Here is a 27107-nt window from a genome sequence, read left to right as displayed (position 1 = left end):
AGGAGGGTAATTGTTAAATGTCTGGTTATTCAAAGGGGTGGACTGTTATTTGGTCAAATATCAGGGATCGATTCATTATTTAGTCAAACCTCAAGGGAGGTAAATGTAATTAACCCTTTAACTAACCCTCTAAAGTCACAGTTCCGATACTAACCGCTTTTGAAACGTAAAAATAAACCTCTACCTACTTTATTTTCCTTGCTAAATTACTGCTTGGTAATAATGCATTTTTACACAAAATTATGCTTAATAGCAAATAATTGTTCAATTTGTAACGGTGGCAGAAATTAGGAAGAGCCCAAAGCCCAATGCATCTCTTACAAAACCCTCTTTGAAATACTAAAAAGGTTTTAGAAGTGTATGGAAATTTGCAATAAATTGCTCCTATCTGTTCATCTATCGCTTCAATTTGTTGTGTCCTCTCTTCATTCTTTGACAGACTGATGATCAATTTTGTGTAGAGAGTGGCAGAGAATCTTTGTATCATAGTTTGATAGCAGTGATTTTTTACAATAAGGGAATAAAGATGGGTTCCTCACAAAATGTCAAGAACCCTTTAAAAAGAAGCTTTGAAAGCATGAATTCCATGGCTGGAATAACCAGTGAAGCCATGGATGTTGATAAAAATCAAAGCTTGATGCCAACGAGGTATGTGTTCCATTTTTAAGTAATTTTTTTCTTTCAAATTTTCTGCCAATTCCTGAATGTTCTTGATTGATGATCGGGCTGGTTTTGCTATGCATGCATTTGTTGTAGCTACCAAGTTGAGATTTTTGAAGTTGCAAAGAGGAGAAACACAATTGCAGTGTTGAACAGTGGTGCTGGGAAGACCATGATTGCCGTTATGATGATCAAAGAATTAGGCCAATCTCTTAGGCTTAATGGTGAAAAGAAATTAATAATTTTCTTGGCTCCTAGTGTCCGCCTTGTTCACCAGGCATGCCCCCTTCACAGTTAACCTCTTGCTGATTTATAGATGTTGCTTTCAATGATGAAGTAAGATTAAACTTCTTGTTTTTTGACTTGTTAAAACTGGGTTTATAAATTTCTGAGTTTTCCAATGCTAATTATTGCTATTCTTAATTTGTTTTAGTTTCCTGTTAAGTGCTTGTCTTGCATTCTGTGTTTTTTCTAACCAAGGACATTTTAAGTGTAATCTATGGCTTTTGGTAAAAAATTGATAATCTTCAATGTAGATATTATTCAATGGGAGCTCTTGAAAGAACTCAGTTATAAGTATTTGTTTAATTTTCTTTCTTTCTTATTGTTTGCTGTCTTTTTTTCCTCTTTTTTATTGCATTGCAGCAATATGAGGTAATAAAATGTCACACAGAGCTTGAAGTTGAGGAGTTGTTTGGGGCCAAAGGGATTGATGATTGGCATAAGGAGACGTGGGAGAAAGCAATCAATGCACATGATGTAAGTTGGATGTGCTTAATGCTGTCTTTGTGAGAAAGCTTTTCTCTTTGAGTAACTGGTGTTACCTGTAGAATTTGGTTCCTCTTGGGTGTATTCATTTGAATAATCACCATGATCCCTCTACTGAGTGACTTAACATTTGGTTCTACCTTAATATAGTTATATAGGTTGTACCCAATCAATGTGTATACATTGCTCTATTAGGACATAGGAATTGCAGGTTTATTATGTAGAACAAACATCTCTGCTTGCAGATATTAGTTTGGTGGACACTATGTTCGCAGGAGCCTTGTAAGGGGTTTTATCCTAAATTGATTTCGAAGTAATGCCTGAATTTCATCATCTTCTATTTTTTGTTGGTGCAATCAGGTTGATAGTAGTGAAATCAGTTTTTAAGGAACTGAACAGGAAGCAGTACTGCTGTCTACTGAGTTAGATTCTCAACACTCTATGGACTCCATTAAACTACCACGCATATCATTGATGTTAAAGAATATCTGACTCGTGAAATTAACATTACGATATTTAAAGTTTAACACAGTGAAAATTATCTGTTACTTTCCTTAGGTTTTGGTTATGACGCCCCAGATTTTATTGGACGCTCTGAGGAAAGCTTTCATGAGTCTGGATGTTGTATGCTTAATGATTCTAGATGAGTGTCATCATGCCACTGGTAACCATCCTTACACAAAAATAATGAAGGTGAAGGTCACTTCTTATTATTCTATTGAATTGTTTCACTCTTCATGTATTCACCCCTCCAAATGGTTTGTTAATGGGGGAAGAGGCTAGTTGTGGTAGCTACCTGATATATCTTTGGATACAGTAATTTTTGAACACATTCTGAGTAATTTTGATTTGAGGTCCCCTCCCTCCCTTGGAAAAGGTTTTTTTCCTAAAAAAAAAATAGCCAATAATAATAGGTTATATATATGTTTGCACCCTTGCTCTCCCGAAGTTCTTGTATTCAGACTCTACCAGGTGTGCACCGCATCTTCGCCTCCTGCCCTCCCTTACTCTCTCCTCTCCCAAAATAGTTTTCAAACTAAAGTATATTCATCTGCATTTTGTTGAATAAATCTTTTGAATTAACAATCTGATTTCTCCAATTTTTCCTTATGAAGGACTTCTACCATGATAAATTTAGAAACAAGCCAAAGATCTTTGGTATGACTGCATCACCAGTAATTAGGAAAGGTAGTTGCTCATTTTCTTTCCTACATTTGCTAATAATTTTTTTTCCATTTGCGGAGCTGAAATAGATTTGTTTTAATCTATATTTTTTGATTGCCATATGATGAAGATTGCATTTGATGAATATGGTTCATCTTGTCTTGGAAGAGTGCTAACATGTAGTTCTTCATGTAATTCAGACAATTTATCTGCACAATTTTGTCTATTGATTCAAGGGTACAAAATTCTAGAATTCTAGACTTTTGCTATTGAAGGCCTATGCATATGGATGCTTGGTTATGGGTCATTCTGTTGTTCTCTTTGTGGAAAAAATGTGTTAATATCTAGTGCTTCACGTTATAAATTCTAGAACTTCTAACCTTCATGATTTAACCTTAGATTTGCAAGTATTTGTAGTAGTGTTTTCCTCTCATTTAGGCCCATGATCATCAGTCTTTCTGTTCTTTCCATAAGTGTGAAATTCTTTCTGCAAATTTCTCAATCTACATGACCTCTGTGTCAAAGGATTTTTTGATTTTTTTTCAACGTTAGAAAGCCCTTTTTTCCCCAACTACAGGAAACAAATAAAACTTTGGTTATTTAATTGGGTTATCATTTACTAGTCTTATCCTAGCAGATTTAATTTTAAAGATGATGGCAATTTTAGCATTTTAGGAAAATATATTTTAAGTCTATTCTCTTATCCATTTGGCCCTTTGCTTAAATAGCTATGCTGATATACTAACTTAGCTGACACTTTTTGTTGATTCTTGTTCCATTGAAAATAGTTTCCTCTTTAGATCAAGCAAGTAGCATGAGTGTTTTCCAAATGAACAATAGTTGATCTTCTGACTTGTTCTTCCAACTCAACAAGGAACTTAAGCCTTTGTTTTAATATTACTGGTGCACTTAGCCTCTTAGCTGTGACCGTTTTGACTAGATAAAATGTCTTTCTTTTTCTAGTTGTCTTGCTTCGTTATCTGTTACTTGTTTTGGTAACTATTTTGATCAAGGTTTTCACTTGTTTTGTCTATTGTAATTTTTGGCATTGCATGAGTTTATGTGCTTCATGACACCAGGTGTAACATCCACCATAGTCTCTGGGTGGCAAATATCAGAACTTGAAAGTCTTTTGGATTCTCAGGTAATATTTCAATGTCATTGGAAGATAGTATTTATCCTGTCCAGGATGCTTGGTTAGTTAACAAATGTAATGTCTATGCAGATTTATGCAACAGAGAACAGGGCAGAGTTGGAGGAATCTGTCCCTTCTGCCAAAGATGTTCGTAGATTTTATGACCCTCCATCATCAAATTTGGAATTGGAAGCATTGAAGGCAGAAATTGAGCGTCTACGGGAGAAGGTGATACCGTCTGCATAATATGTACATAATGAACATTGCATACGGAGATAAATAAATGTGCAGATGCATCTAGAAGAGTACACCCCTGCCTGTCTTATTCTCTCCTTCTGCACAACTAGTTGGGGCTGTTCGGGGAGATACAAATAATTTCACCTCTCACTCACCCTACATCCTGCTTGGAGATAGTCTGGTTTAACTTTTTCTACTTTAGCATCTCTAAGACTTGAGTGTTTGTCAAGGGCACTCTCAAGTACTGAGAAGCATACAGTAGTCATTGTGAGTCCTTGAGGCAGGTTAAGGTTGTTAGTTTCTGATCCTTTCTTTGGGTGACCAAAAAAAAAAAAAAGGAAATATAAGAATTCCAAAGTGGTCATTAACAGGAAGCAGAGAAAGGTAATGCAACAGAACCTTGGTTTAAATCTGATAGCAACTCTATTACTCCACTAGCCAAAGTATATGTTATGGGGCCATCAACACAAATGCTAACATGTTTGTATTTGATTGAAAATAAGCCAACATCATTTGGCCCATTTCTTTTGTTTTGGTGAGTATTCAGTGTATTTAACTTGGATGGTTAGTATTGTCTTATGTAGCAGTTATTGAAGTGCTGAAAAAGTATAGATGGTTCCCATTGTGTCCCTAGTTCAAAAATCCAGAAAGAAATGGATGCAAGTTGTTGGTTCAATGTTGGTTATATTCGTTTGTACAATATTAAGATGGAATTGGCTACTTGAATGTGCAACTCATTCTACATGAACAAATGGCAGTATTATTTTCTAACCTGCCTGACGTTTTGCTGCTCTTACCCTTTCTTTCTTTCTCCTTACATTGGACAGTTTGATGCTGCTTTGCTTGATTTGCAATGCTCCCTCCCATGCCAGTACAAAGATATTAATGATAAAACTGTGATGTTGCAAGAGAGGTTGTCGTGTGATTATGCAACTATTTTGTGGTGCCTTGACAATCTTGGCCTTATATGTGCATATGAGGTAAGCAGGTCCGTACAAGGATACTATTTGGCATAATGTATCAAAAGTATGAAGTATCTATAGATTTGGCAACCTTGTGAACGTCATTTGCAGTTTTAAGTCAGTAGTTAAGTTAGGTGGGATAATGATCATGCAAGTTCAGTTATGCGAGTATTTCAGTTTAGGTTATCTTTGCATTTGTTTGAGATATTTTGTTTGGTGTACTTAGTCCGTATTATTTGCATGTATCAAATCAAGAGCTACCATTTCTTCTTCATCTTTGATTGTTTTACTGCACCAAGTTTCTTAATTGCTCTAGCTTTATATGTGACTGCAAACTTGATTATGGTTTTAGAACTCAAGTTCCTTCTTGTGCAGGCTATTAAAATCTGTATAGAGACTGCCTCTAATGTTAAGGAAGAGTGTGAAGCTTTCTCATCTGAGAAAGCTTTACTGCAGTATAACTATTTTCTTGAGGAAGTACTATCAACAATTCTGAAATCATTGCCTCAAGGTAATGTTTTGACTTTATTGGATATATACATGTGGAGGAAATCTTGTTTTACTGCCTGCTTGCCTTTGTGGGGTCATTATTTAGTTACAATTTGCCCCTTCATCATGGAGTGCAGGTAGTATTTTCCATGACACGATATAGGTGTAAGGATTTATCTCCTTTAAGCAGTGTGTTCCTAATCTTAGTGATCGACACTTGCATCTTTGTGGTGGATGGTGGGTGCTCAGATGTTGAGGAAGGATAATACATTCTTCAGAAAAACTTTTAGTGCTTAGGAATTGTGATCAAACTCTGAATATAATTAAAGTAGGATATGTGGTGGAGAGCAGTTTTTATGGTTCTGATATGAGAGGAGGACTGAATACTTTTTCTCTTTCCTCCTTTCAATTTATCCTCCCATTTCCACAGATGTACATGTCTCCAGGATTCTTTGAGTTTTGCTCTATCTTTTCATTTTTTGTTTGTTTTCCTGTAAGAAGCACTTGTGAATTTGATTTTATGCAAGATTCTTGAGCCCCTTGGGAGCATACTGTTGTAAGCTGATCTTCAAGAGGAATTTAACGAGATAAGAAACTTTTTCAATCTTGTAGTGAAGTTCTTATTCATGGGTCCATTATTTCTTTAGCCTGTGCAGTAATGCAATAAAATATGCTTGCAAAAAGATGGATGCCTTCTCAATGAGCTTATCTTTTCTAAGTGGTTTAGAATAATCTATATCTTATAGTATTGTAATGTTTTGACATACTAATCCCCTTGTGGTCTTTAATTATGTGAATATGGCCAGTTTTGAAGTTTTTGTATAACCAGTTAACCATTTCTAGTTACTTGCCTAATTTTCTCTGAAAGACTTAAAACCTTCCTTCTTGTTTCTTATCAACTCTGTACGCAGTCAAGCTCTATCTGGTGTCTTGTGTTTTGATAGTCTTTATTTTGGCGACTTGTTTTTTGTTGTTTCTCATTATTATGCTAGAGTAGTCCAAAAAGCAGATAGAAGTATACATTTTCTGCTCCAGTTTAGTTTTTGATGTGACAATTTGTTTCATGTGTCCTTAGATCACGAGAAGCTTCTAGGTGTTGGATATAATTCTTCAGCTACTATATGTAGAGGCTATGTCTCTTCAAAAGTATGTGAGCTTTTGGAGATATTCAGATCATTTGGGTAATACTCTGATTCCATTACTGAATTTCGAAAAAATGTTTCAGCATTTATATTTCTCTTTATTAGTCCTTTCTGCATCATTTTCTGTTTTGTAACCTCCTTTTTCTCCAATCGCAGGAAAGATACTAAAGTGTCGTGTCTCATTTTTGTTGAAAGAACTATAACAGCAAAAGTACTTGAGCAACTCATTAAGAGAACTGCATGCTTGTCTCATTTTGGGGTTTCATACATGACTGGAAATAACTCATTAGTTGATGCATTGGCACCAAAAGCTCAGAAAGAAACCCTTGAATCATTCAGAGTTGGGGAGGTCACCAAAAACACTGTTTTTGAGTTTAGATGAAATTATTGCAATTGTGGTATTGATTACTGATGAGTAGGACATTCTTTAATAGGTCAATCTGTTATTCTCAACTGATGTCATTGAGGAGGGAATCCATGTACCTGACTGTATGTTTGTTGTACGCTTTGATCTACCAAAAACAGTTCACAGTTATGTCCAGTCACGTGGACGAGCTTGTCAATTGGGCTCTCAATTTATTGTCATGCTTGAGAGGTGAAGACAATTTTCTCTCTCACCTCCAGATTTCAAGATTTTGCAAAAAATAGCAGACTGTTGCTGAGACTGAATTGCTTTAGTCCGTTCAGTGTAGTTTGACTCTTATAAATTGCAGGGGAAACATCAGACAAATGGATGACTTGTTTAACCTCATTAGGAGTGAATTCTCAATGAATAATACAGCGGTAAGCAGAGATCCTGATGCTTGTGTTAAAAAATCTTGTCTTCTGAAGGAAAAAGATACATATCTTATGAAGGAAAAAAATATATATGTGGTGGAGGCAACTGGAGCATCAGTTGCTGCAGATTCAAGTGTTAGCCTCTTACAGAGATATTGCGACAAACTCCCAGGAGACAAGTATGTAAACTTGATATTATGAAATCTATACAGACGAGAAATCTCTGTGATTAGGGGATGGTTTCTTGATGTAACTTTTTGTATCTTACTTGGATCACTAGTGATGCTTTTTGGCAGGTACTTCACTCCAAAGCCAATGTATCAGTACTTACTGGTTGGACAGTCATATCAATGTCAATTGACTTTACCTCCAACTGCAGCATTTCAAACTATGACTGGCCCTCTTTGTAGGAATACTCTTTTGTCCAAACAGCTTGTGTGCTTGGAAGCATGTAAAAAGCTGCATCAGATGGGGGCTCTCAGTGATCATCTTCTTCCTACCAGTGAAAAGCCTTCCCAAAGTAGTTCCCACCCAAATTGTAAAGCATTAGCATCAGGTGCAGGTATATTACTTATGTACCTTAACTGAATGTTTAGTAGTGCCTTTTGCTCCTTAATAATAATTCTTCCATGGCTGCACTCTCTGTTTGTAATCTTATTTAAGATGGAAAATTTTCCCTTCCCCATAATTTTGATCTGTCATCATCAAAGACAATGTTCGTCAAATAAAAAGGGGAAAAACATAGGGGTTTTGTTTATATGTGCAAGTGTGGAGAAATAGGGATTTAGATACCCATAAACATACAAGCCCTGCAATGCTTAGAAGTCCCAATGAATAAACTACTGACACATGAATTGAATTCTGAAAACATTTTCCATGGTGGGTAAAAACTGCAAGTAATAAAGATGCACTGAACTACTATCATTTATTAATGGGACTTAAGTCATACTTCACCCTTATCTTTACTTGTCAGATGAGAATTTCTCTCCGATTAACTATGGATGGCTTACTGTATTTGATTGAATAAACTGTCCTGAATCATACTCCACTTTCTAAGATTTCTACTTGTGCACTTAGCTTAGTCTTTTATCGAGTAATGACTGCTCAACATGGTCTTTTACCTCTCAAAGTTATGAAGGTATATCCATCTATTTTGCTTTTAGGAACAACAAAGAGGAAAGAATTGCATGGAACCACCCGCATTCGTGCGCTGTCTGGGACTTGGGGAGACAAGCTTGATGGATTTGGTTTTTATGTGTATAAGATAGACTTTTCTTGTAAAACTGAGCAACTTTATTCCAGCTTTGTTCTTTTGCTCGAGTCAAAGCTAGATGATGATGTAGGAAATATTGAAGTGGACCTGTATCTAATCTCAAAGTTTGTCAAATCTACTGTTTCTGCATGTGGCCAAATTCATCTTGATACAGAACAGGTTGAACTCTCCTTCACTGAATCAGGTTTTTTTGGCAAAATAACAAGCCTTTTTCTCTTCTGTGGCTAAATGATAAAAGTCATTTTACTGTGACCAGGTGGCAAAAGCAAAATGCTTCCAAGAATTATTTTTCAATGGGTTATTTGGTAAATTGTTTATCAAATTGTCTGGAGAAAGGAAGTTACTCTTTCAGACACAGGAAACATTGTGGGACCCATCAAACATGTATTTGCTTTTACCCGTAGAGTTGTTAATCAATTGCTCTGAGCCCTGGAGAATAAATTGGGGAGGAATTGAATCTTGTGTTTCAGTGGTGGAATTTTTCAAGAAGCATGCTTGGATAAGTGCTGAACGGTCTGAAAGCAACAGGAAAAACATGTTAGTTCATAGACCTGATCCTGATGGAAGTGATGCAGAAAGCACAATTATCATCCATCTGGCAAATACATCAATTTCCTTAAATAATCTGAAGGATATTGTAGTTGTGGCCATCCATACCGGCAGAATTTATTCTATTATGGCAGCCGTTGATAATACATCAGCAGAAAGCCCTTTTGATGCCAATTCTGATGCTGAACCATCAAGTTATTCATCGTATGCTGATTATTTCAATAAAAAGTAATTCCTGTCAAATTTTTGATCTCTCTATCCTCCTTACGCTATCGTCATATTTTTCCCCCACCCCCCTCTCTCTCTTCCTGGTTAAAAGACTAGGAAAACTTATTGTATTGAAATTTTTACTCCTGTTCAGGTATGGAATTGTTTTAGTGCATCCTCAGCAGCCTTTGTTGCTGCTAAAGCAAAGTCATAGTTCACACAACCTTCTGGTGGATTTTAGAAATGAAGGTACATCACCTCTTGCATTTCTTTTTTCTTTTTTTAATTCTTTTCGTCTTGCTTGGAGAGATTTTCATACTTGCACAATCTATCTTGATAATTGAGAACCTGGAATTTATAGTAAAGGAAAAGGAAAATCATTGAGAACGTAATCTGCTTTACTAAGCACTTAATTATCAAAGTGCTTGAGGTTCAGAATTTTTTATTTTTGCAAATTTCATATATCTCCTTGATGCTAGTTCGTATATGCACTTATGACATGGACTAAAGTTCCTTTTCCTGGATTTTTTGTTGGTTCTTTTTTTTTTTCTTATGGGGGAAAGAACTTGCTGAACCTGCCTGTGCCATTTACTGCTTTATATAAGTGAAAATTTGGAGCTTAAATGTCACCCTCTCTCTCTCTCTCTCTCTCTCTTCGTGTGAGCTTTGTACTTAAGTGAATTTTCTTTAGGTGTAACTGTTTACCAGTGTGGACCATTCTGGGAAGATGAGACACGAATGGAATTTGATTTTTCACTTAATTTTCTTATTTATGGTGCTTTTGCCTTTGCAATTGCATCCGATGTGGTCTAATGCTTGTGCAGAATGGAGAATATGACCATATAGGGCTCTAGATTCTCCTTCAAGAAACAATCCATGTTGATAATGTTATCTTCTTATACTTAAACCAGACTGAAACACAAACTTTTGGACATTTACTTAATTCTACAATATTATTTCTATACTTGATTGACAAATCTCACAGGAGAAATTTTGCTTGAAAAAAAAAAGGAAGAAATCATAGTTCTGTTGGTTTCATCTCACAGGAGAAGTTTTGAGCAGTTGAAGATGAAGCTGGTTCAGTTTCAATCTAAATCTGAAACCATCTGCAGTTACTCTTATGTATTTCTAAGAAGTCCTAAATAATTAGTTCCTTGCATGCATGCCTGAGAGCTAATCCACATTTTCTAATTCGCATTCTATTGAGCCAAAAGTGACAGTTTCTGTTGAATAATTTGATCATTCTGTAATTGCTAATATTTAAATGGATATCTGCCATGATGACTGACCTGTCAAAATTCCAAACAACATTTACGTAGTCCGCTTGAATTGTGTTGAGTTGGAAAATAGAGTTCATTTACTGGTTTTATGAAGGTAATTCCTAGTTCCAGAGAACTAGTAAACAAAGTTTTAGTTGATTTTGGCATATAGATGTGCCTTGTCGAAGTCAATTTCACAGTATCTTCTGGATAAGCAGGCACTTCACGTGGAAAGAAATTTGATGGTGACAGTAGGATGGCTGTTGAAAAGCCACGATGCTATGCTCACATGCCACCAGAACTTCTAGACAGCATTGATGTCTCACATGATGTCTTAAGATCATTTTATTTGCTACCTTCCATACTGTACCGACTGGAGTCTCTGATGTTGGCAAGCCAGCTCCGAGAAGAGATTGCCCTGAATTCTCAAAACATACATATAGCAAGCTCGTTGGTATGTGTCTCTGTTATATTGGGCAAAAATTGTCCTCTAAAATGCTATTAATTCCTGATTTTATTAATGTTTCTTTTCGTAATCAGATTCTGGAGGCTCTTACAACTGTAAAATGTAATGAAAGCTTTTCCATGGAACGCTTGGAGTTGCTCGGAGATTCAGTGCTAAAATATGTTATGAGTTGCTACCTCTTTCTAAAACATCCCAAAAAACATGAAGGACAATTATCTGCTCAGCGTTCAAGGGCTGTGTGTAACTCCACCCTGCATAAATTGGGAACTGATTGCAAGTTGCAGGTACTTCTTTTACTTGGAATTATGTTATCTTGAAGATTTTGTTTACTGCTTGTTTCTGCTTGTGCTTGAAGTCGTGTCATACATGCATGTGGTTGTGTTTCCCTCCCTCCCTCCTCCCTGCTGCCCTTGCTTTCTGTTTCACAATTGATGGAATTATCCAGAGCTGACTATTCTTCATTTAGGTCTTGCTGACTTCTATTCTTTTCTTAAGCTGTTTGGACTTGGATTCTTGACCTGTTTTAAATCTTTTTCAGCTACTATTTATTTTATTGAGCTTCCATTGCAATGTTAGCACTGGTTAGTCATCATTCAATCAGTGGCTGCTGAAATACTGGAGTTTGTGATTATCACATCCTATATGCAAATGAACTCTAAATACTGCTTAAGTAGTCACGGATGACGTGCACTAAAAGATGATAAATAACAACTTGCATAACTATGATATCAAGTCCTTCCACCAAATTTGGGATAGAACAAAGGTTCTTGGATTTGGTTAACTGTGGTGTCAGATGGTTTCTCATGAAACTGGAAGTAGAAAAGGTACAAATATAGTCACATGGAAAATTAGGCTGTTTATTTGAAATTAATTCGGAGACGAAGGAGCATTAGAGAAAGGTATTTCCATTTGCTATTTTTGGGCATGATACTAATGTTACTTGTCATCCTTCCTATCTCATAGAGTTGCTAGCATCTATTAGTGAAAGGTCTGATCCTAATAAGGTGCTGCCTTGTTACCTGCTGTGGATGGCTGTGACAGCAACTGCACCATTGGTGAATTAATAACTGGGAGTGGCAGTCTTTCAGTTGCACTCTCAAGGCAAAAACAAAAGCTTTCCTTAAAACCAGTCTAAGACTAGCCTATCAACAAATACATCCCTAAGATGGTTTGGTATAGCTACCACACATGACTTCAACTGCTGCTAATGAGAATAGGTATTCATTACACTAGGGAAGGAAAGACTTCCACTTATATCAATAAACAATAGACAACCAGGAGCGGAAGGCTTCCTCTAGCTAGGATGCAGAATAAAAGAGGTGGGTCACACTTCCTATTGAAAGCTGCACAATAACCTTATATTCATGGATATATTAGGTTTGACTGCTATAACTCTCTTTTGCAAATTCGATAAATGTTGGTTAATCTCTTATAAACCCAGGGGACTCTTACCCAGGGAGTACGAGGTTGTGGTGCATCAGTTCCTTTCCAATAAATCGTGTTTTGCAAATTGTATAAAAAAAAGCCACAGCCCGTTGGGGTTATTACTTTCCAGCAAAGAAAAGCTTTAAACCTTACCTTGTTTTTAGAGAAAGGTTTGGAGTTTTTTGCCCCAACCTGCTAGGGAGCCGTTAGACTGTAGCATGAGGCTGAAAAACGTAATAGGCTAGCACACTCTGCTGTTGGTCCTTGAGTCAGTTAAGTTGGAAGCAAAGTGTCGGCCCATGGGCCAAATGAATAGAATGATGCCCAATAGCAATACTCTGATAATTTGTTTGATTCTGTTCAAACGTAGAGATGTAGAAGTTCAAAAGCATTCCTAACAATCTTCCTATGTGCTTTTTACAGAAAAGATAACTGTCATTCTCTACTTTCGGGAGCACAATTTTGTTTTTGGATAAATATAAGATGAGCTAAACATACATGTTATTGCAGTCAGACCATTTATTCGATCTGGAGAAAGAATATTTAACTCTCAACTCTTGTGAAGCATTTTGATGGTTGCTTCAAACAATACTTGTCTGCATTCATACATCAAGATATGATCTTTCCTCTGTTCCTCACTCTACCTCAACCTCCCAAACTCTCTCCCAATGTACAGACCAAAAATGAAAAATATTAATCAAACGAAGGGAAATAAAGTATATATAAAGTAAACAAATAAATAACTAAAAGTTATTGACATTCTTGCACTATCATTATTGGACATTGAGTTTGTGGTCGAGGCAGTTAAAAGTGAAACTAATTCTTATCCATCTTTCCTATTGTATGCCACAATTAAATAGAATGTGTTTTAGTTTATTTGACTAAGAAAATGCTTTTATATTTCGTTGCATTTCTTATGTACAGAATTATATACGGGACAGTCCATTTGAACCACGTCGCTGGACTGCTCCGGGGCAGCATTCTATATGGCCTAATCATTGTGAACATGGGGTGGATACAATAGAAGTGCCTTTAGACGGAAAGTTCATTACTGAAGACACTAAAGTAGTAGTTGGGAAGTGCTGTGATAGAGGTCACAGATGGATTGGATCAAAAACAATATCTGATTGTGTTGAAGCCCTAATAGGGGCATACTATGTTGATGGGGGATTGGGTGCTGCAATTGAGTTGATGAAATGGCTTCGGATTGATGCTGAACTTGAGCCTGCATTAGTAGATGAGGCCATTAAGGTTGCATCTCTTCATTCATATGACCCAAAAGCCAAAGACATTGGAATCCTGGAGATGAAGCTTGGTTATGAATTCAGAGTCAAGGGGCTGTTGCTAGAGGCCATTACGCATGCAACTGAACAAGAGCAAGATGCTAGTTTCTGTTACCAGGTAGGATAAAAACTTCAATAAGTAAATTATTTCTGTCATTACTCGAATTCAATCTATAATAAGGAAGCTTTTGCATCAATATCGGCCTTGCTGATGTTGTAGCTGAGTTATCTTGAGGTTGTCAAGGTCAAGAGTTTAATGCCTAAATGGGGGATGAGTAAATATACGTGTCATCATTTTTATCTTTATTTACTTTCTTGTAGACATGGATATTTTCTGTGCACAATTTTCTGATTTTGGTTTTCTGATTAGAGGCTGGAATTTCTTGGCGATTCAGTGCTGGACATACTTATAACTCGGCACCTTTATCAAACTCACTCAGACATTGACCCTGGGGAATTGACAGATCTGCGTTCCGCCTCTGTGAATAATGATAGTTTTGCTCTTGCTGCTGTTAGACAGAAACTTCATCTGCATCTTCAACATTGCTCTGGATTCCTTGAAGATCAGATTTCGGCATATGCTAAGACTGTGTCTGATTCTTGCAACAGTACAAAGTCACTCCAAGTTACAAAAGCTCCTAAGGTCAGTTTCTAGTTACTTCACCGGCATTTCAATTTTACGATGGCACTTTTGTTTTGTGTTGTATGTAGCTATTTGTATTTTATATGTCTTTGTATCACATGCATATCTTCATGCCCTACAGGTACTGGGGGACTTGGTGGAAAGTATTGCTGGGGCAATACTGATTGACACCAAACTCAATCTGGATGAAGTCTGGAGGATATTTAAGCTGCTGCTTTCTCCTATTGTGACCCCTGATAAGCTTGAGCTCCCTCCACTTCGTGAACTAATTGAGTGGTGTGATTCTGTTGGTTACTTTCTAAAACAAATTTGTACAACAAAGGGTGATTTGGTGAAGGCAGAGCTTATCTTACAGCTAGAAGATAATCAGTTAGTTAAAGAGGGTTGTGGACCAAATAGAAAAATTGCTAAGGGTCAAGCAGCTCTTCTTCTGTTGAAGGACTTAGAGGTTTGTCCTGAAGGTTTTCCAAATTATTCAGGGAATTTTTGGATGTTGTCTAATTATGATCCTCTTACTAACAACAGGAAAGAGGAATTCTGTCTAAAAGGCCCAAAGAAGAGAAAGAATATGTTTCTTGTACATCTTTACCAAGCTCAGATGGTATCTGCTGTTTAAAAAATGAAGGTACTGATCTAAAATTTAATGAAAAGCAGAAGATTATTCAGGTGAATCCAGGGCCAGAGAGTGGTGATCCACAGGGTTTTGATTCTGATAGGCTCAATATACCAGGTACTGTAATCATTGTTCTTCCTGGCTTAAGAGTTAATCATGGCGAGTAACATAGAAGAATATATTGCAAATTCAGGTTCTAGCTACGTTGAATGAGAACCTAAAGCCCCTGTGCCTGTTGGTGCAGGCAAGGCCTTTTATCCCCAATATATTCTCAAGTGTTCTCATTTATGGTTCTCGTGCAGACTTCCTTGCTAAGTTGTTTCAAGATTAGTTTCAAATAAAATTAGTAGCTTTAGTGGTAAGAATAATGTTATGGAGCTATTTGCTCAGGCTTCTTAAAAGACGTGATAGGATTGGGTTAGTTAAAGACATCAGAGACCCTGAGGGGGATTATCTGTATGCGCATACGGTACTCATTTTATCATTCTATGTTTGCACAACCTTGTGGTGGAAAACTGACTTTGGAGTCAATTGTTTAGCTGCACGCCTGATGTTTATCTTCTTGGCAGTACTTCCACCAATTGACATGAAAAAAGGAGGGCCACGGTCCTCTCTTTTTGCTCTCTGCAAGAGACTGCAGTGGCCAATGCCTACTTTCCATACCACAGAGCGCAAGTCAAGGTTCGTGAGTGCTGCTGTTTTGGTGATTTTTCTTGATTTGTATCGTACCAAATATAAACATTTTCCCTAGAATAAGTTGAATCCAATTCTAAAGTATTATTTTCTAGTTAGATATAAATATCCTGTACTTCAATCCTGACTAGTATTTCCCTCCACAGATCTCAAATGGTAATTGGTGAAGGCTCTGAGCAGAGAACAGGGTTTAATAGTTTCGAATCTGATATCACCTTGATCATACCAAACTCTGCTACTATAGTAGTCAAAGGAGATCAAAGAGCTGATAAGAAGAGCTCATTTGACTCAGCTGCCTTGACCATGCTTTATGAGTTACAACAACAGAAAAGGATTGTCATTCGTGCACAGTGATTTTCTGTTCTGCCAAAAAACTGCCAAACCGATTTTTCTAGCAAGTATATACAAGCGGAGAGTCTCTTCTACTGGATATTGTCACTGAAATACTTTGTATCACATTGAATATGATGATCTACCAAAAATAAGATTTAAGGATTTGGCAGAGTTGGCCAATAAGCAGTTTTCCATTTTGCTTTGAAGAGTGTCTTATAAGCACTTGAACTGGACAATTATTGGCTGGCCCATGAACCTAACTATTATCTTAACGAATTCAAAATCCTACTAAAATCTACTAGTACATTCCTAGTAGAGCTTCAACATTGCAAATTCTATTAGTTAGTAGGAAATGGATTTAGAATTTGGGATTTTGATGATAAATATACCATTTCAAATTCCAAAAGAAAAAAGAAAGAATTCAACAAAGCAACTATATAGTATTGACAGAAAACAAAGAACACTTTTGTCTGTTTTTGCCCCAGTTTCCAAATCTTGGTGTTTACATGAAAATCTTCTAGGGAAAGTGCATCTGGAGGAACCATAAAAGTGTGAATTGGGAGTCCAGCAAAGGTGCACCGGAAGTGTACCTAGCCTTTTTAAGTACACAAGTTTTTCTACAGCGTAATTTGATCATCAATCGGGTGCATTGTTTAGGTTGTGGTTCTGTTTCCTTTCCCTTAAAGAAACAGATGAATATTGCACCACAGGCATGCATTCACATACCTTTCACTTCTTCGAAAATAGGTAGGCAGTCATCAAAAGTATTGATTTCACTGCTAGGACAGGTATAAAATAGATGTCCTCATGCTCTTCCAGCAAATTCCAACACAGGACAGGAGCATACTGATTCATAATTATTCATCAAGAATATGCTTACCCAAAAAAAGAGGGTGCTGCAACATATTGAACCAATACAGATATACTACTTACCTTTCATTTTTCATGGTTATCCCTAAGCAGAACTGTATATGTCTAAACAATTTCATTTGATCACTATTTTCAAACCAAACGAACAACACAACATTCAAATCTTACATCTCTTCGCCTTCAAAAGTGAGGCTACATAGCAGAACCATATGTACATATTGAGGCCATCATATGAACGTTCAAACTGATAAAAAAAAAAAAAACAGACTAGTGGCATGATATGGTATGGTTGGCATTCACATGGTTTCAAAAGCTGCTTTGCTGATGCGATTAACAGCTTGACCCGTTTTCCAAGCACTGACTTATATTATCAGTTGACATACCAGCACTAGTTGCCAGCACCTTCACAAACCAAGTTCAGTAGTTTCTAAGTGTGACCTAGGCTCTGATTAACAACTCATAAACATTACTGTTATTATCCCCCGACACACGCTTCAACATTTCAAAACTTTTACGACTTCCCAAAAAGTCAATCCGCTTGAATTCCAAATAACCACGCTCTGCAGTTGTTTTACTAGAATACACTGATCGCAGCCGGTCAGCATGTCTGGAATCAGTATGAAGGGCAACCTCTACTTCTGTAGCTGACATGTTTTCCTATGGAAGCATTACCAAAATTAGAAACTGACAACCAACCTCCTTTTCATGTACAAAAAATGCTCATCAAGCCATCTCAGTTAAGTGGTAACAACATTGGCCAGGATACCTAAGGTGCCAGGTTCAATAACCAACCTGTATTGTATCCAAGAAAAAACTGTACAACTAAGCCTCAAGTGAGAAACTTGTTTATCTGTGGCACCATTTCCCAATAACGTTGACCATGTTATTAGTGGCAGCCCAAAATCATTACTAAGACATAAGAACAGCATATCCACCTTTCGAAATATATCCATCTGCATTGAATCTGGTTTTACTAGTTATCCGCACAAATGGACATTATATGTGCATTTGACTAAGAAATATAACCACCATACTGCTAATTCATATGCATATTTCTGTAAAAACTCTCACTTCATAGACGAGATATAAAATATTTTTTAAAAAAAATTCTTAAATAAAGATATGAATTATACTGGACATCAAAATCTTCCACAGGTTTCATAGGTACAGTTTTTCTGATCCCATTGAAACCAAACAGTGCTACCATGAAGTGCCCAGCAGGGAGAATTGGTCATACACTATCTGTTCTTAAAGGTACTTCCAATTTACCTACACAAAATTCTACTTTTCTTATCCTCAATCAAGAAAGCGCATGAAACCCAATCATTGTTCAACATTGGTAATGATTATGCAGATCCAGCAGTAAGAAAACCAAATGATTCATAAGAAGAAGTAAGGACCAGAATCAACAAGAAAAACTAAGGGTTTTACAGTTTCAAAAATATAGGCCAAAGGACAGATATCAAGCAGTACCTGATAGAATGCATAGATGTGATCCAACACCTGCAAACATGTAAAGCCTTTATCACTGAAAAATGTCCTCGAACAGGGTCCCATCTCAGAAAATCGATCAACGGGGAATAATATGGTAAGGAAGTGGCTCTTGAATATTAACTCAGACTTCTCACTGCAATCATGAGGATATCATTAGATAGCAACATATGTGTACTTTATAACATCAGATATATTAAAAACACAAATTCCCCGTGTACAATAGGTAACTTCTGAAACATTGATGACATACATTATCATTCTCTACAAGAACTTATTCTTTCAAGGTGAACGTCTACTACATCATTGAGGGGATTTTTTTCAAGTATTATTTCATGTATTCTACTAGTTAAAGAAATCAAGGATTGTAAACTATTGCTTTAGGGCAAAAAGTGGAAAATTATTTCAGAGAGGAATTCATTTCAGTAACCTTTCTGTAAGCGGTCGAGACAAGTTGACAAATGATGCTTCAGATTCTTTTCCATCTGCCTTTGCATCAAAGAAGACAAATGTATCTTGGTCATTGGCATCCTCTACACTGGAAGACTCAGTATAGATAGTGGCAGATGAAGTTGGTTCAGATATTGACCAGCATACAGAATCCAGAAGGCTGCTCGGGGTAATTGGACGCATTGGGGTTTGGCATGTCTGCAACCACAACAGATGAGGTAATTATTCAACCTGAATAAAACATAAATAAAAAACCTGACTTCAATAGCTAACTCCCAAATCTACCTGCATTCGGCAATTACGGCGTTTCCTAACCCAGTCTTTGGCCAGGTTAATAATCTTCTGTCGTTCTTCGTGGCTGACTTTTAGCATGGAAGTTGGTGCATCTTGAAGACAAATAGACCCACCAAATTTCTAATAATGGATCCAAAAATAAAAATTAAATAAAAAATTTATCTCAAAACTAATTTCCTTAAGCACAAAATCACTAATTAAGCTGCAAATAACTAGGGAAAAAGGCCAAAAAACTCTAAATGAAACATACAAGTCATGTAGGATGAACGTAGTAGGAAACATAATTTTAAATTAGCATGCTATTGGAAGTGATAGAAGTTCAAATCTTGGAAAAACAAACAGAACGATAGAAAAAAGGGAAGTGGAAATACATATGCACATCAACTCTTGGCTAACTATACATTGTCAACCTAGAAACCTCGTCTCCAGAAAATGTCTGTCAATTTATCTGAAAAACTTTTAAACTCCCAAGCACTAAGTATGGAAACAGAAGGACATACAAAACCATGAGCTGAGTTGATCACTTGGACAAAATGTTCCCTTTTCAGGAAAGGTTTTGTTTTACTAACTTTACATAAAATTGCACTCAGATGTGGTTGTTGACTTTTTCCTCCATTGTTGCAGCATGTTTCTTCTTTTTCTCTTATGCAACCAATAACATGAAAAGAACATAGTTGGGATACTTAATCCAATTATCATTACATCAAGAAACAATATTGGTGATAAATGGAATATTAAACTGTTGGCCTAAAACAGTGTCTTGCATTGCACTGGTTCAAGCGTGCAAGTGCTACAAAAAAGTATCCTAATTTTCAATCTGCAAATTGTGCATGAAAGAAAGCTTTAAATATCTTTAATTTTATTAACTCTATGCAGTCAACTAAAGTGCAGTGTTTTTATGTACTCTAGTGATCTGTTAAGTGAATGTTCTGTTCTGCATTTGATTTGATAATTGCATAATATCCATTTAGTATTAAGATGAGTGTTGTAATTATCATGTTGCTTTAAATGTCTTGCCATATTGATCTTCCTCTACATGTAAGTTCACTCTCAGCAGTTACCATTTTTCTACTCAACTGGTGCTTCTAATAGTCATTTTCACAGATGATCTTCCTTTCTTCGGAATCCAGAAAATGCACAAACATGCCTTTTAATTCTTGTTAAAAAGTGTCGGCACAATCACTAAGCTACTGTCATAAATAGGGTGCAGAGGAATCGAGCAGCTTGAATCGAGCTCATGGGTAGCTTGGTTAACTACTCGACTCGAGCTTGGTTAAATTTGAGCTTGAGTCGAGTCCGAGCTACTCGCTAGAGCAAACGAGTCAATCTCGAGTAGTTAGTAGGAGGAATTGTGGGTTCGACAAGTAGCTCGAGCTCGGTCGCATTTATGTGTTATATATATATATTAGTTATTAATTTACTCTTTTAGGTTTGTTAGCTACAATATTTACGGGCTTAACCAGTTATGTTGGATAACTGGTTAGAAATGTATTATTTTAATGATTGCAGTATTAATTTTATGTACAAATTTTATTTTGTTTATGTTGGATAAAACTGCCTAACTATAGGTAAACTGGCTTAGGTTCAATCCGGCCAGGGATTGAATAGCGAATCCGCAATCCGGCCATGGATTGAATAGCGAATCCGGCCATGTATTCTGAGTAGCTGTTTAACACAAGCATGAATCTGTTTCACATAAGTCTGGACTAGCTAGGAACTGGGTCTGGATTTGAGTTAAGTCGTGGTAACTGGGTCCAGATTTGAGTTAATCGTGGTCAGGATTTGACTAACACCATCAACCTCTTCCTCTACTTGAATGCAATGAACAAGCTTCCAATGAGGGGAGGTATCTGAAATTATCCCAAAACTTTTTATTTATTCATAGGAAAATAGTTGTTGAATTGGCCTTGTATTCCCATTGATGACTGTGAATAAACCAAACAACAAAATCAATAATCATTCCCATTGCTTTTCCTAAACCAAACACCTGAAAAGGAATAGCATAAACCTATTCCAATTGAAGAGGTTTTGATAGTGATTGTCATTGCCATTCTAGAGTGGCAACCAAACGGGCAGTTAGATTATTAGGAATTGTGCAGGAAAGGGGTGAACTAACAAGTGACGGCAAGATTGTTTTGTTGAGTACTCAACTCGATATTGAGCTCGAATGGCATATCAAGCTCGATCGAGTCGAGTTCGAGTCTGTTTTGATTATCATCGAGTCGATCTCGATCTTTATTTCTCGAGCTCGAGCTGTGGCGGTCTGTGTCGGGTTCAAGCTCGAGTACGTCACTATTCGAGCTCAACTTGGCTCGATTTCACCCCTAGTCATAAAGTACAGGTATGTGTTCTTTTGACCACAAAAATTTAGGTCTTAGCTATTAATCGATTAGTAGGCAAAGAACAGAATGGATGTACTGTACAATTAAAAAAAAAAAGGATTGGACAGAAAAAATTACATATTTTAAAGAGAACTGGCAAGAAAACTTATCTTTGAGCTAAGAAAGTGAAATCTAATACTAAATCACATTAAAGAGAATATAAAATTAGAAGAAAGGAAGAAAACAGGGGGGGGGGGGTTAGAAAAAAGGAAGGAGAAGAGAAAAAGGAAACAAAATTTATTACCTCCCTGCAAGTGCCAGTTTGAATAGCATCAATTGTGGTTGCAGTTTGCCTAGCCAAATCAGCAGAAATGTGAACAAGCCTCTGCAGACGTTTTTCCTTTGCAGTCTTCAGAACCCACAGCGGCTAAGGCACAGGATAAATTGGTCACAAAGACATTATAAAAAATCAGTGCCAAGTTAGAAGTATAAAAACACCAAATTCTATGCACTCCACATCAATTAACTAACATATCCCATCAATTACCATTAATACTGAATACCAAAATTTCCACAGATGGACCCCTGAAATCATGAGTAGACAGCTAATACTTACATTTAAACATAAACAGTGGGAAGTAGTACTTACTGTAACGATGTTATTTGAATGACCAAGATATTTTCCAACTGAAGGTCCTTCACAAACTACATGACTAGCACTGCAACCAACGTACCACTGGTCCACCAAGTTAGCACCTTCACCTGAAGCAGCTTCAACAACCTAAACTTGCAGCAACATGTATATACGCGAAAAGCTAAAGCAATTAAGAAAAATTTAAGGTTTTAGTGCTGCAATGGTAGCAACAGTGAATTAAAAAATTGTAATAAAAAGGCTAAAGGCAATAATGTGTCTTCTTATGAGCATGAGTACAGAAAATTAGAAACAAAGATTCAAAACAATCTCAGAAAAATTGTTTTACTCTGAGCACACAAAGCCTACCTTACTCTGCAGCTCAGCAGACACGTCTGCATCAATGTAAAAGGAATAACCAGACAGCAGTGAACTCATGTTTCTTCTTTTGGACTCTCTCTCAGGAAAGTGAAGTTGTGGCCCCCCAGTCATGTTAGAATTATCAGTGTACTCAAGTGAACCAAAGGGAAGACAAGACTTCTCAGTACCCATATTGTGAACTAGCCGGTTCAGATCATCTGCGGCCACACCTTCTCCAATGGTCTTAACACTATAAAGTGTTTCACTCAACCTCACTGAGAAAATGACAAGAAATGCCCGAAGAAAAAGCTTTAGTAACAGTTTGCATAACATAAGCTATTTTAGTTCCCTTTCTAAACAATGGCTTACAAAATGCCAAGGCGCAGCATTAAATTTGCCTTTTCAAAGTTCAAAAGCAGAAAACATCCTACCCTGCCGATATCAAGTGAATTTGACAAACCAATTAAACAAAGCATTTACGACTTTTTTTGTGGTGTTGTGGATTAAATTTTTTTTTATAGTTAACGAGGGGAACTAATATGTATAAACATGTTGTGCCTGAATAATACTTGTAACATTCATATGCATCTCATCATGCTCAGAATAAAAAATCAGACTTCAAATTAGCAACAACCTAACCACCAAGCTGCAAACAAGACGTAGTAGCAGGTAAGAAAACAGCTGCACTCACTTACAAGCTGCACTCACTTACAATCACAATAACAACAAAGTCAGTAATCACATAATTGGACAAACGATATGAAGCCCCGAAAATAATGGAATTTTCACAAATTTAGGAAATAGCTACAGCTTAACTTATTTGGGCAAAAGAAAGATTAGCCCTACTAGTTTTGTCTGTACACTTTGGCAGGACTTAATTCACAAGAAGTCGTATCAGGTCCTTATGAGCATTATGCACAAATGGATTTTCACTTTCGTGTATAAACGATGGCTTCGGTTAAGAAATTGGCCTGTGATATATCTCAACTAAGTGGTTAATGCAAAGGCAAATGACAGGGTTCTTATCTTCAAGCTCTTATTGGTTTAATAGTCTAAGTGACAAGTCATACAAAATTGAAGCTGGAAAAGTAAACACCTACATTAAATTCATCAGAAATCAACATCAGCTTCAAGAAATACAGGAAAAAGTTTCTTACCATTCCTTCTGACACTGTCTACAAACCATCCAAGTGTAACAACAGAAAGACCAAGTTTTGACCCATGTTTCAAAGCATGCTCAAACTTCCGTCCACTAAAGCTGTAGGAAGCGTTAAGAAATATTTTTTGACCAACTTTTGCAACGACATAACCAAGAAGATTCGGCACCTACAGACATGATCATTTCTCTCCATAATACATGCAATTAATTTTTCAAAGCTTTCTACAATGGTTGAAAATGCTAAAATTAAAAACAAATTATCATAATTCATATCAGAGTGGAATCACATAAGTTAGACTGAAAAGGAAAATGGACATATGCAAAAGGATATTTGAACAACCAGATGAGTACATTGAGGATGTAAATGTGGGCTGTATTCACCACCCAATTTCTGTGTTGCAGCCATCACTTGTGCCCTAGCTTCTGCATATCATGGTGATGGCGAATATAAAACACGGATGAAATGATAAACAGATAAATTGATGTCAAAACAGCTAATATTTGCCAATTTCTAATTATGTACGCCTTTATATTATATCCAGAAACCTAGGAACAGAGAGGAGGAAGCCATGTTGCATCAAACCATTGAAAGATAGAGTTGTAGATTAAACATATTAGTTCTACTTCCAGCGTAAGGATGCAAAAGATTACAGACTCCAAAAGGAACAAGGATCAAACAGGAGCCAACAAGGACATAAAATAACGAAACAGAGAACTTTATTTGCTCAATTGATTACTCATCTCATTTGCATCGGCAAATAAAATAAGAAAACTTCTCTGGTGGTTCATAATTAAAATCAATAGGTGCCAAACTCAGATTTAAATCCCAACATAAAGATCTCATAGGCCTCCTACCACCAGCACTGGAAATGGACAAGAAAACAAAAGAACAAACCTGGTTCTAGTACGAAGACTATTGTGGAGGGGGGGAGGGGGTGTATAATCTTCTGTCATCGTACATTACCACCCAGTTACCTAGTTATTGCAACTAGAAATATCCCTACCATCCTCGAACTCCTAACAGCCACAACCAATTCCAATTTCTAATAATCTTATTGCGATTTCAGCAAAGATTTCTACTTTTCAACATAAACAATAACTTGTCCACGACTTGGGCACCATAACACGTTATATAACAGTTGTATCCAAAATTTTAGTACCATAACGTCTGCTCTTAGATGAATCAAAGTTATCCACCACCAACAGAATGCAATAACAAAGTCCAAAAATGTACTAACTTTGCTATCTAAAAACTACCTTTGGAAAACATACAGGCAGGGAAATAGAAGGCCTACAAATACCAAATAAATAAGAAATAAAACTACAAGTTACCAGAATTGCAAATTGTTGTACCTTTGGAAAGTCCAGTAACACAAATAACAAGGCCTGAAAAGGGTCCCCGGGGCCGGTTTTTGCGGCCGGATTCATCAACTCCAGAGGCAACTGAGACAGGAGACATAGGCTCCATTGCAGAGGATTGGAACCCGTGTCCTCTAAGTGAGGAAAATGAAGTTGAAATCTCTGCAACCAGCCTTGAACACCCTTTACTGCTTATCACCTCCACTTTTCCCCCTCCCCCCATGCAACTAATCATAAAACAAAATGACAAGAAGAAAATAAAAAATCAAATCTTTTGAACGAGTCTAACAAAAATTCCTACAGCCCTTTTCAATTCAGGCCAAAATAGATTGAATGGAAGGTGATAACCCCCCAATAAAAGCAAAAAAAGGTGGGTTATTGTCAGGAGTGGAAAAGAAAGCTTCAGGCATGAATTTTGGGAGGGAAAGCGAAAAGTAAAGAATTGGAAGATACAGTAGTAGTAGTAGTACTGAGAAAAAGAAGACAAAGGAATGGAAAAGTAGAGTCTAAATCAAACAGGGAATTTTGAAGAATCTACTAGCACTAAATTTCATTTTTCTTCTGACAGAATGATGAGAAAGAGTTTACCAGTATAAAGCAAGAAGAGTAATACAATACAAAAGTAAAGTTGGCAAAATTTTTTGAATGGAGGAAGAGTGGTCTGCTTGAAAGCTTTTCCTGTGAGAGAGTCAGAAGCTTTTGCTTTTATTGGGGTGTATGAAGAGTGGATTGATTCAATTGGCCAGCCAAAAATGGAAAGGAGAGGATATAATCATGGAGTTCTTGTCGCCTTTTTCGTGACAATTCAATGCTACAAAATACAACGTACAAACAAATGAACAATCACAAACAACAATTGATTTCTTCCTGAATTGGACATTTATTTAAAAAAAAATTTCCCACTGTTTTTAACGTTTGCTTTGCCGGGGTAAAAGCTTGAAGTTCAATGACATTTAGGGGTTGGATTTTGGATTCGGAGCTTGGGCCCTCAAAGTGGAATCTGGAATCATCAGCCATCAAAATATTATGGTTAATCTGGGAGTGACTCAGAAATTTCAGATTTTTTTTTTTTAGATCTACACCATTCTATATTAGGAGGAGGAGAACCTGAAAAAACTCTAGGTAATTCGGAGGGGATTGAATCATTACCGGATCATACAGATGCATCACGCACTCATATGGATTTTTGTTAAACAAGCCTATATATTGTGACAATTGGTGGGGGTAAGATTTGAACCCTTGACCTCTCACCCCACCAAATCTTAATGCTTTGGTGGTCTAGTGGTTGTAAAGAAATTTCAAAACTTAAAGAGTTCTTTTTGGTACAACAGGAAAGAAGAGTGAAACTTGTGTGGAAGTATAATTTCTTGCATTTAATTTTCAGCAAGATATTGCGGATGGAATTTGTAATTTGTTTAAAACTTATTTGAAAATATCCAATTTTGTGATAGGAGAAAATAGTTCCTTTTTTTTATTAGACGGCAACAGCTAATCTAATCTATTCCCATTCTTACTCTAGCCTACACTAAGGGAAGAAGGGACCAATGAGATCTAGAGAAATGGACGGGACCTGAACCATCATAGAATCAAACCGGTATACCATGCATCTGTATGAATTAAAAAGAACTCACATATGTTACTATAAATAAAGAGAGAGGTAGGGGTTTGGAATAAATAATTTTTGTCATTTTTAAAATTTTAACTTTACCGTTATGAAAATCGCTTATACTTTACTATCTAAAATAAGCACGAATTGTTAAGATAATCACCTCTAACTATTTTTAATCTAAACAATCTAAACACAGTTTGACAACACAAATGCCTTTAATTAGTGTAACTACCAAAAAAACCATCATTTGATGGAAAAAAGAAGGTCAAAATCCCAAATTTGATATAGTAATGAAAATTTATGTAAAACTAATTCACAAAAAATATTGAGACATTTTAAATTTCTCACACATTGCATAAGCCTTTAGCACTAATTGTTATTAAACAATGATCTTAACATAGCAATAATAGTTTGGACGCTTGTAATTAGGAGTCAGTTGCACTGTTTCATTTTATTTACACCTTACCTCATACGGTGAGCTTGTT

At 36.5% G+C, this 27107-nt stretch overlaps 2 protein-coding genes across 11 annotated transcripts; one reads left to right on the top strand and one right to left on the bottom strand.

Annotated features, from left to right (window-relative positions):
• The first annotated feature begins 257 nt into the window (after positions 1–257).
• On the top strand, positions 258–16261 carry LOC113706662 (endoribonuclease Dicer homolog 3). 8 transcript variants are annotated; one of them, XR_011820550.1, is made up of 25 exons: positions 258–648; positions 757–937; positions 1306–1419; positions 1987–2121; positions 2544–2616; positions 3672–3736; positions 3818–3955; positions 4792–4944; positions 5302–5437; positions 6491–6596; positions 6714–6906; positions 6992–7152; positions 7271–7513; positions 7631–7896; positions 8498–8766; positions 8864–9384; positions 9518–9612; positions 10841–11076; positions 11163–11372; positions 13438–13914; positions 14167–14439; positions 14561–14887; positions 14965–15169; positions 15297–15733; positions 15892–16261. XR_011820550.1 is itself a non-coding variant. In XM_072063608.1 (25 exons), the coding sequence occupies exons 1-25, from the start codon at positions 527–529 to the stop codon at positions 16097–16099; spliced, it is 4935 nt and encodes a 1644-aa protein (XP_071919709.1). In that variant the 5' UTR covers positions 258–526; the 3' UTR covers positions 16100–16261. The 8 variants fall into 8 exon arrangements, 7 of the variants coding, with proteins under 7 accessions (XP_071919709.1, XP_027084395.2, XP_071919708.1 ...); XM_072063608.1 differs by having other exon boundaries at positions 7745–7896; positions 15592–15733; XM_027228594.2 differs by having other exon boundaries at positions 15622–15733.
• A 789-nt stretch (positions 16262–17050) lies between these two features.
• LOC113707408 (uncharacterized) lies at positions 17051–26012 on the bottom strand. 3 transcript variants are annotated; one of them, XM_027229720.2, is made up of 11 exons: positions 25602–26012; positions 25008–25240; positions 23986–24077; positions 23653–23755; positions 22505–22770; positions 22154–22285; positions 21809–21931; positions 19175–19303; positions 18870–19087; positions 18422–18575; positions 17051–17605 (listed from the first exon to the last, which is right to left on the bottom strand). In XM_027229720.2, exons 2-11 carry the CDS (start codon positions 25234–25236, stop codon positions 17387–17389), a joined length of 1665 nt encoding a protein of 554 aa, XP_027085521.1. In that variant the 5' UTR covers positions 25237–25240; positions 25602–26012; the 3' UTR covers positions 17051–17386. The 3 variants fall into 3 exon arrangements, with proteins under 3 accessions (XP_027085521.1, XP_027085520.1, XP_027085522.1); XM_027229719.2 differs by having other exon boundaries at positions 25008–26011; XM_027229721.2 differs by lacking the exons at positions 23653–23755; positions 23986–24077 and having other exon boundaries at positions 25008–26009.
• Positions 26013–27107: the final 1095 nt, after the last annotated feature.

The sequence above is a fragment of the Coffea arabica genome, chromosome 8c (assembly GCF_036785885.1).
Source record: "Coffea arabica cultivar ET-39 chromosome 8c, Coffea Arabica ET-39 HiFi, whole genome shotgun sequence".
Taxonomy (NCBI): domain Eukaryota; kingdom Viridiplantae; phylum Streptophyta; class Magnoliopsida; order Gentianales; family Rubiaceae; genus Coffea; species Coffea arabica.
This window is presented reverse-complemented; position numbering and strand designations above follow the sequence as displayed.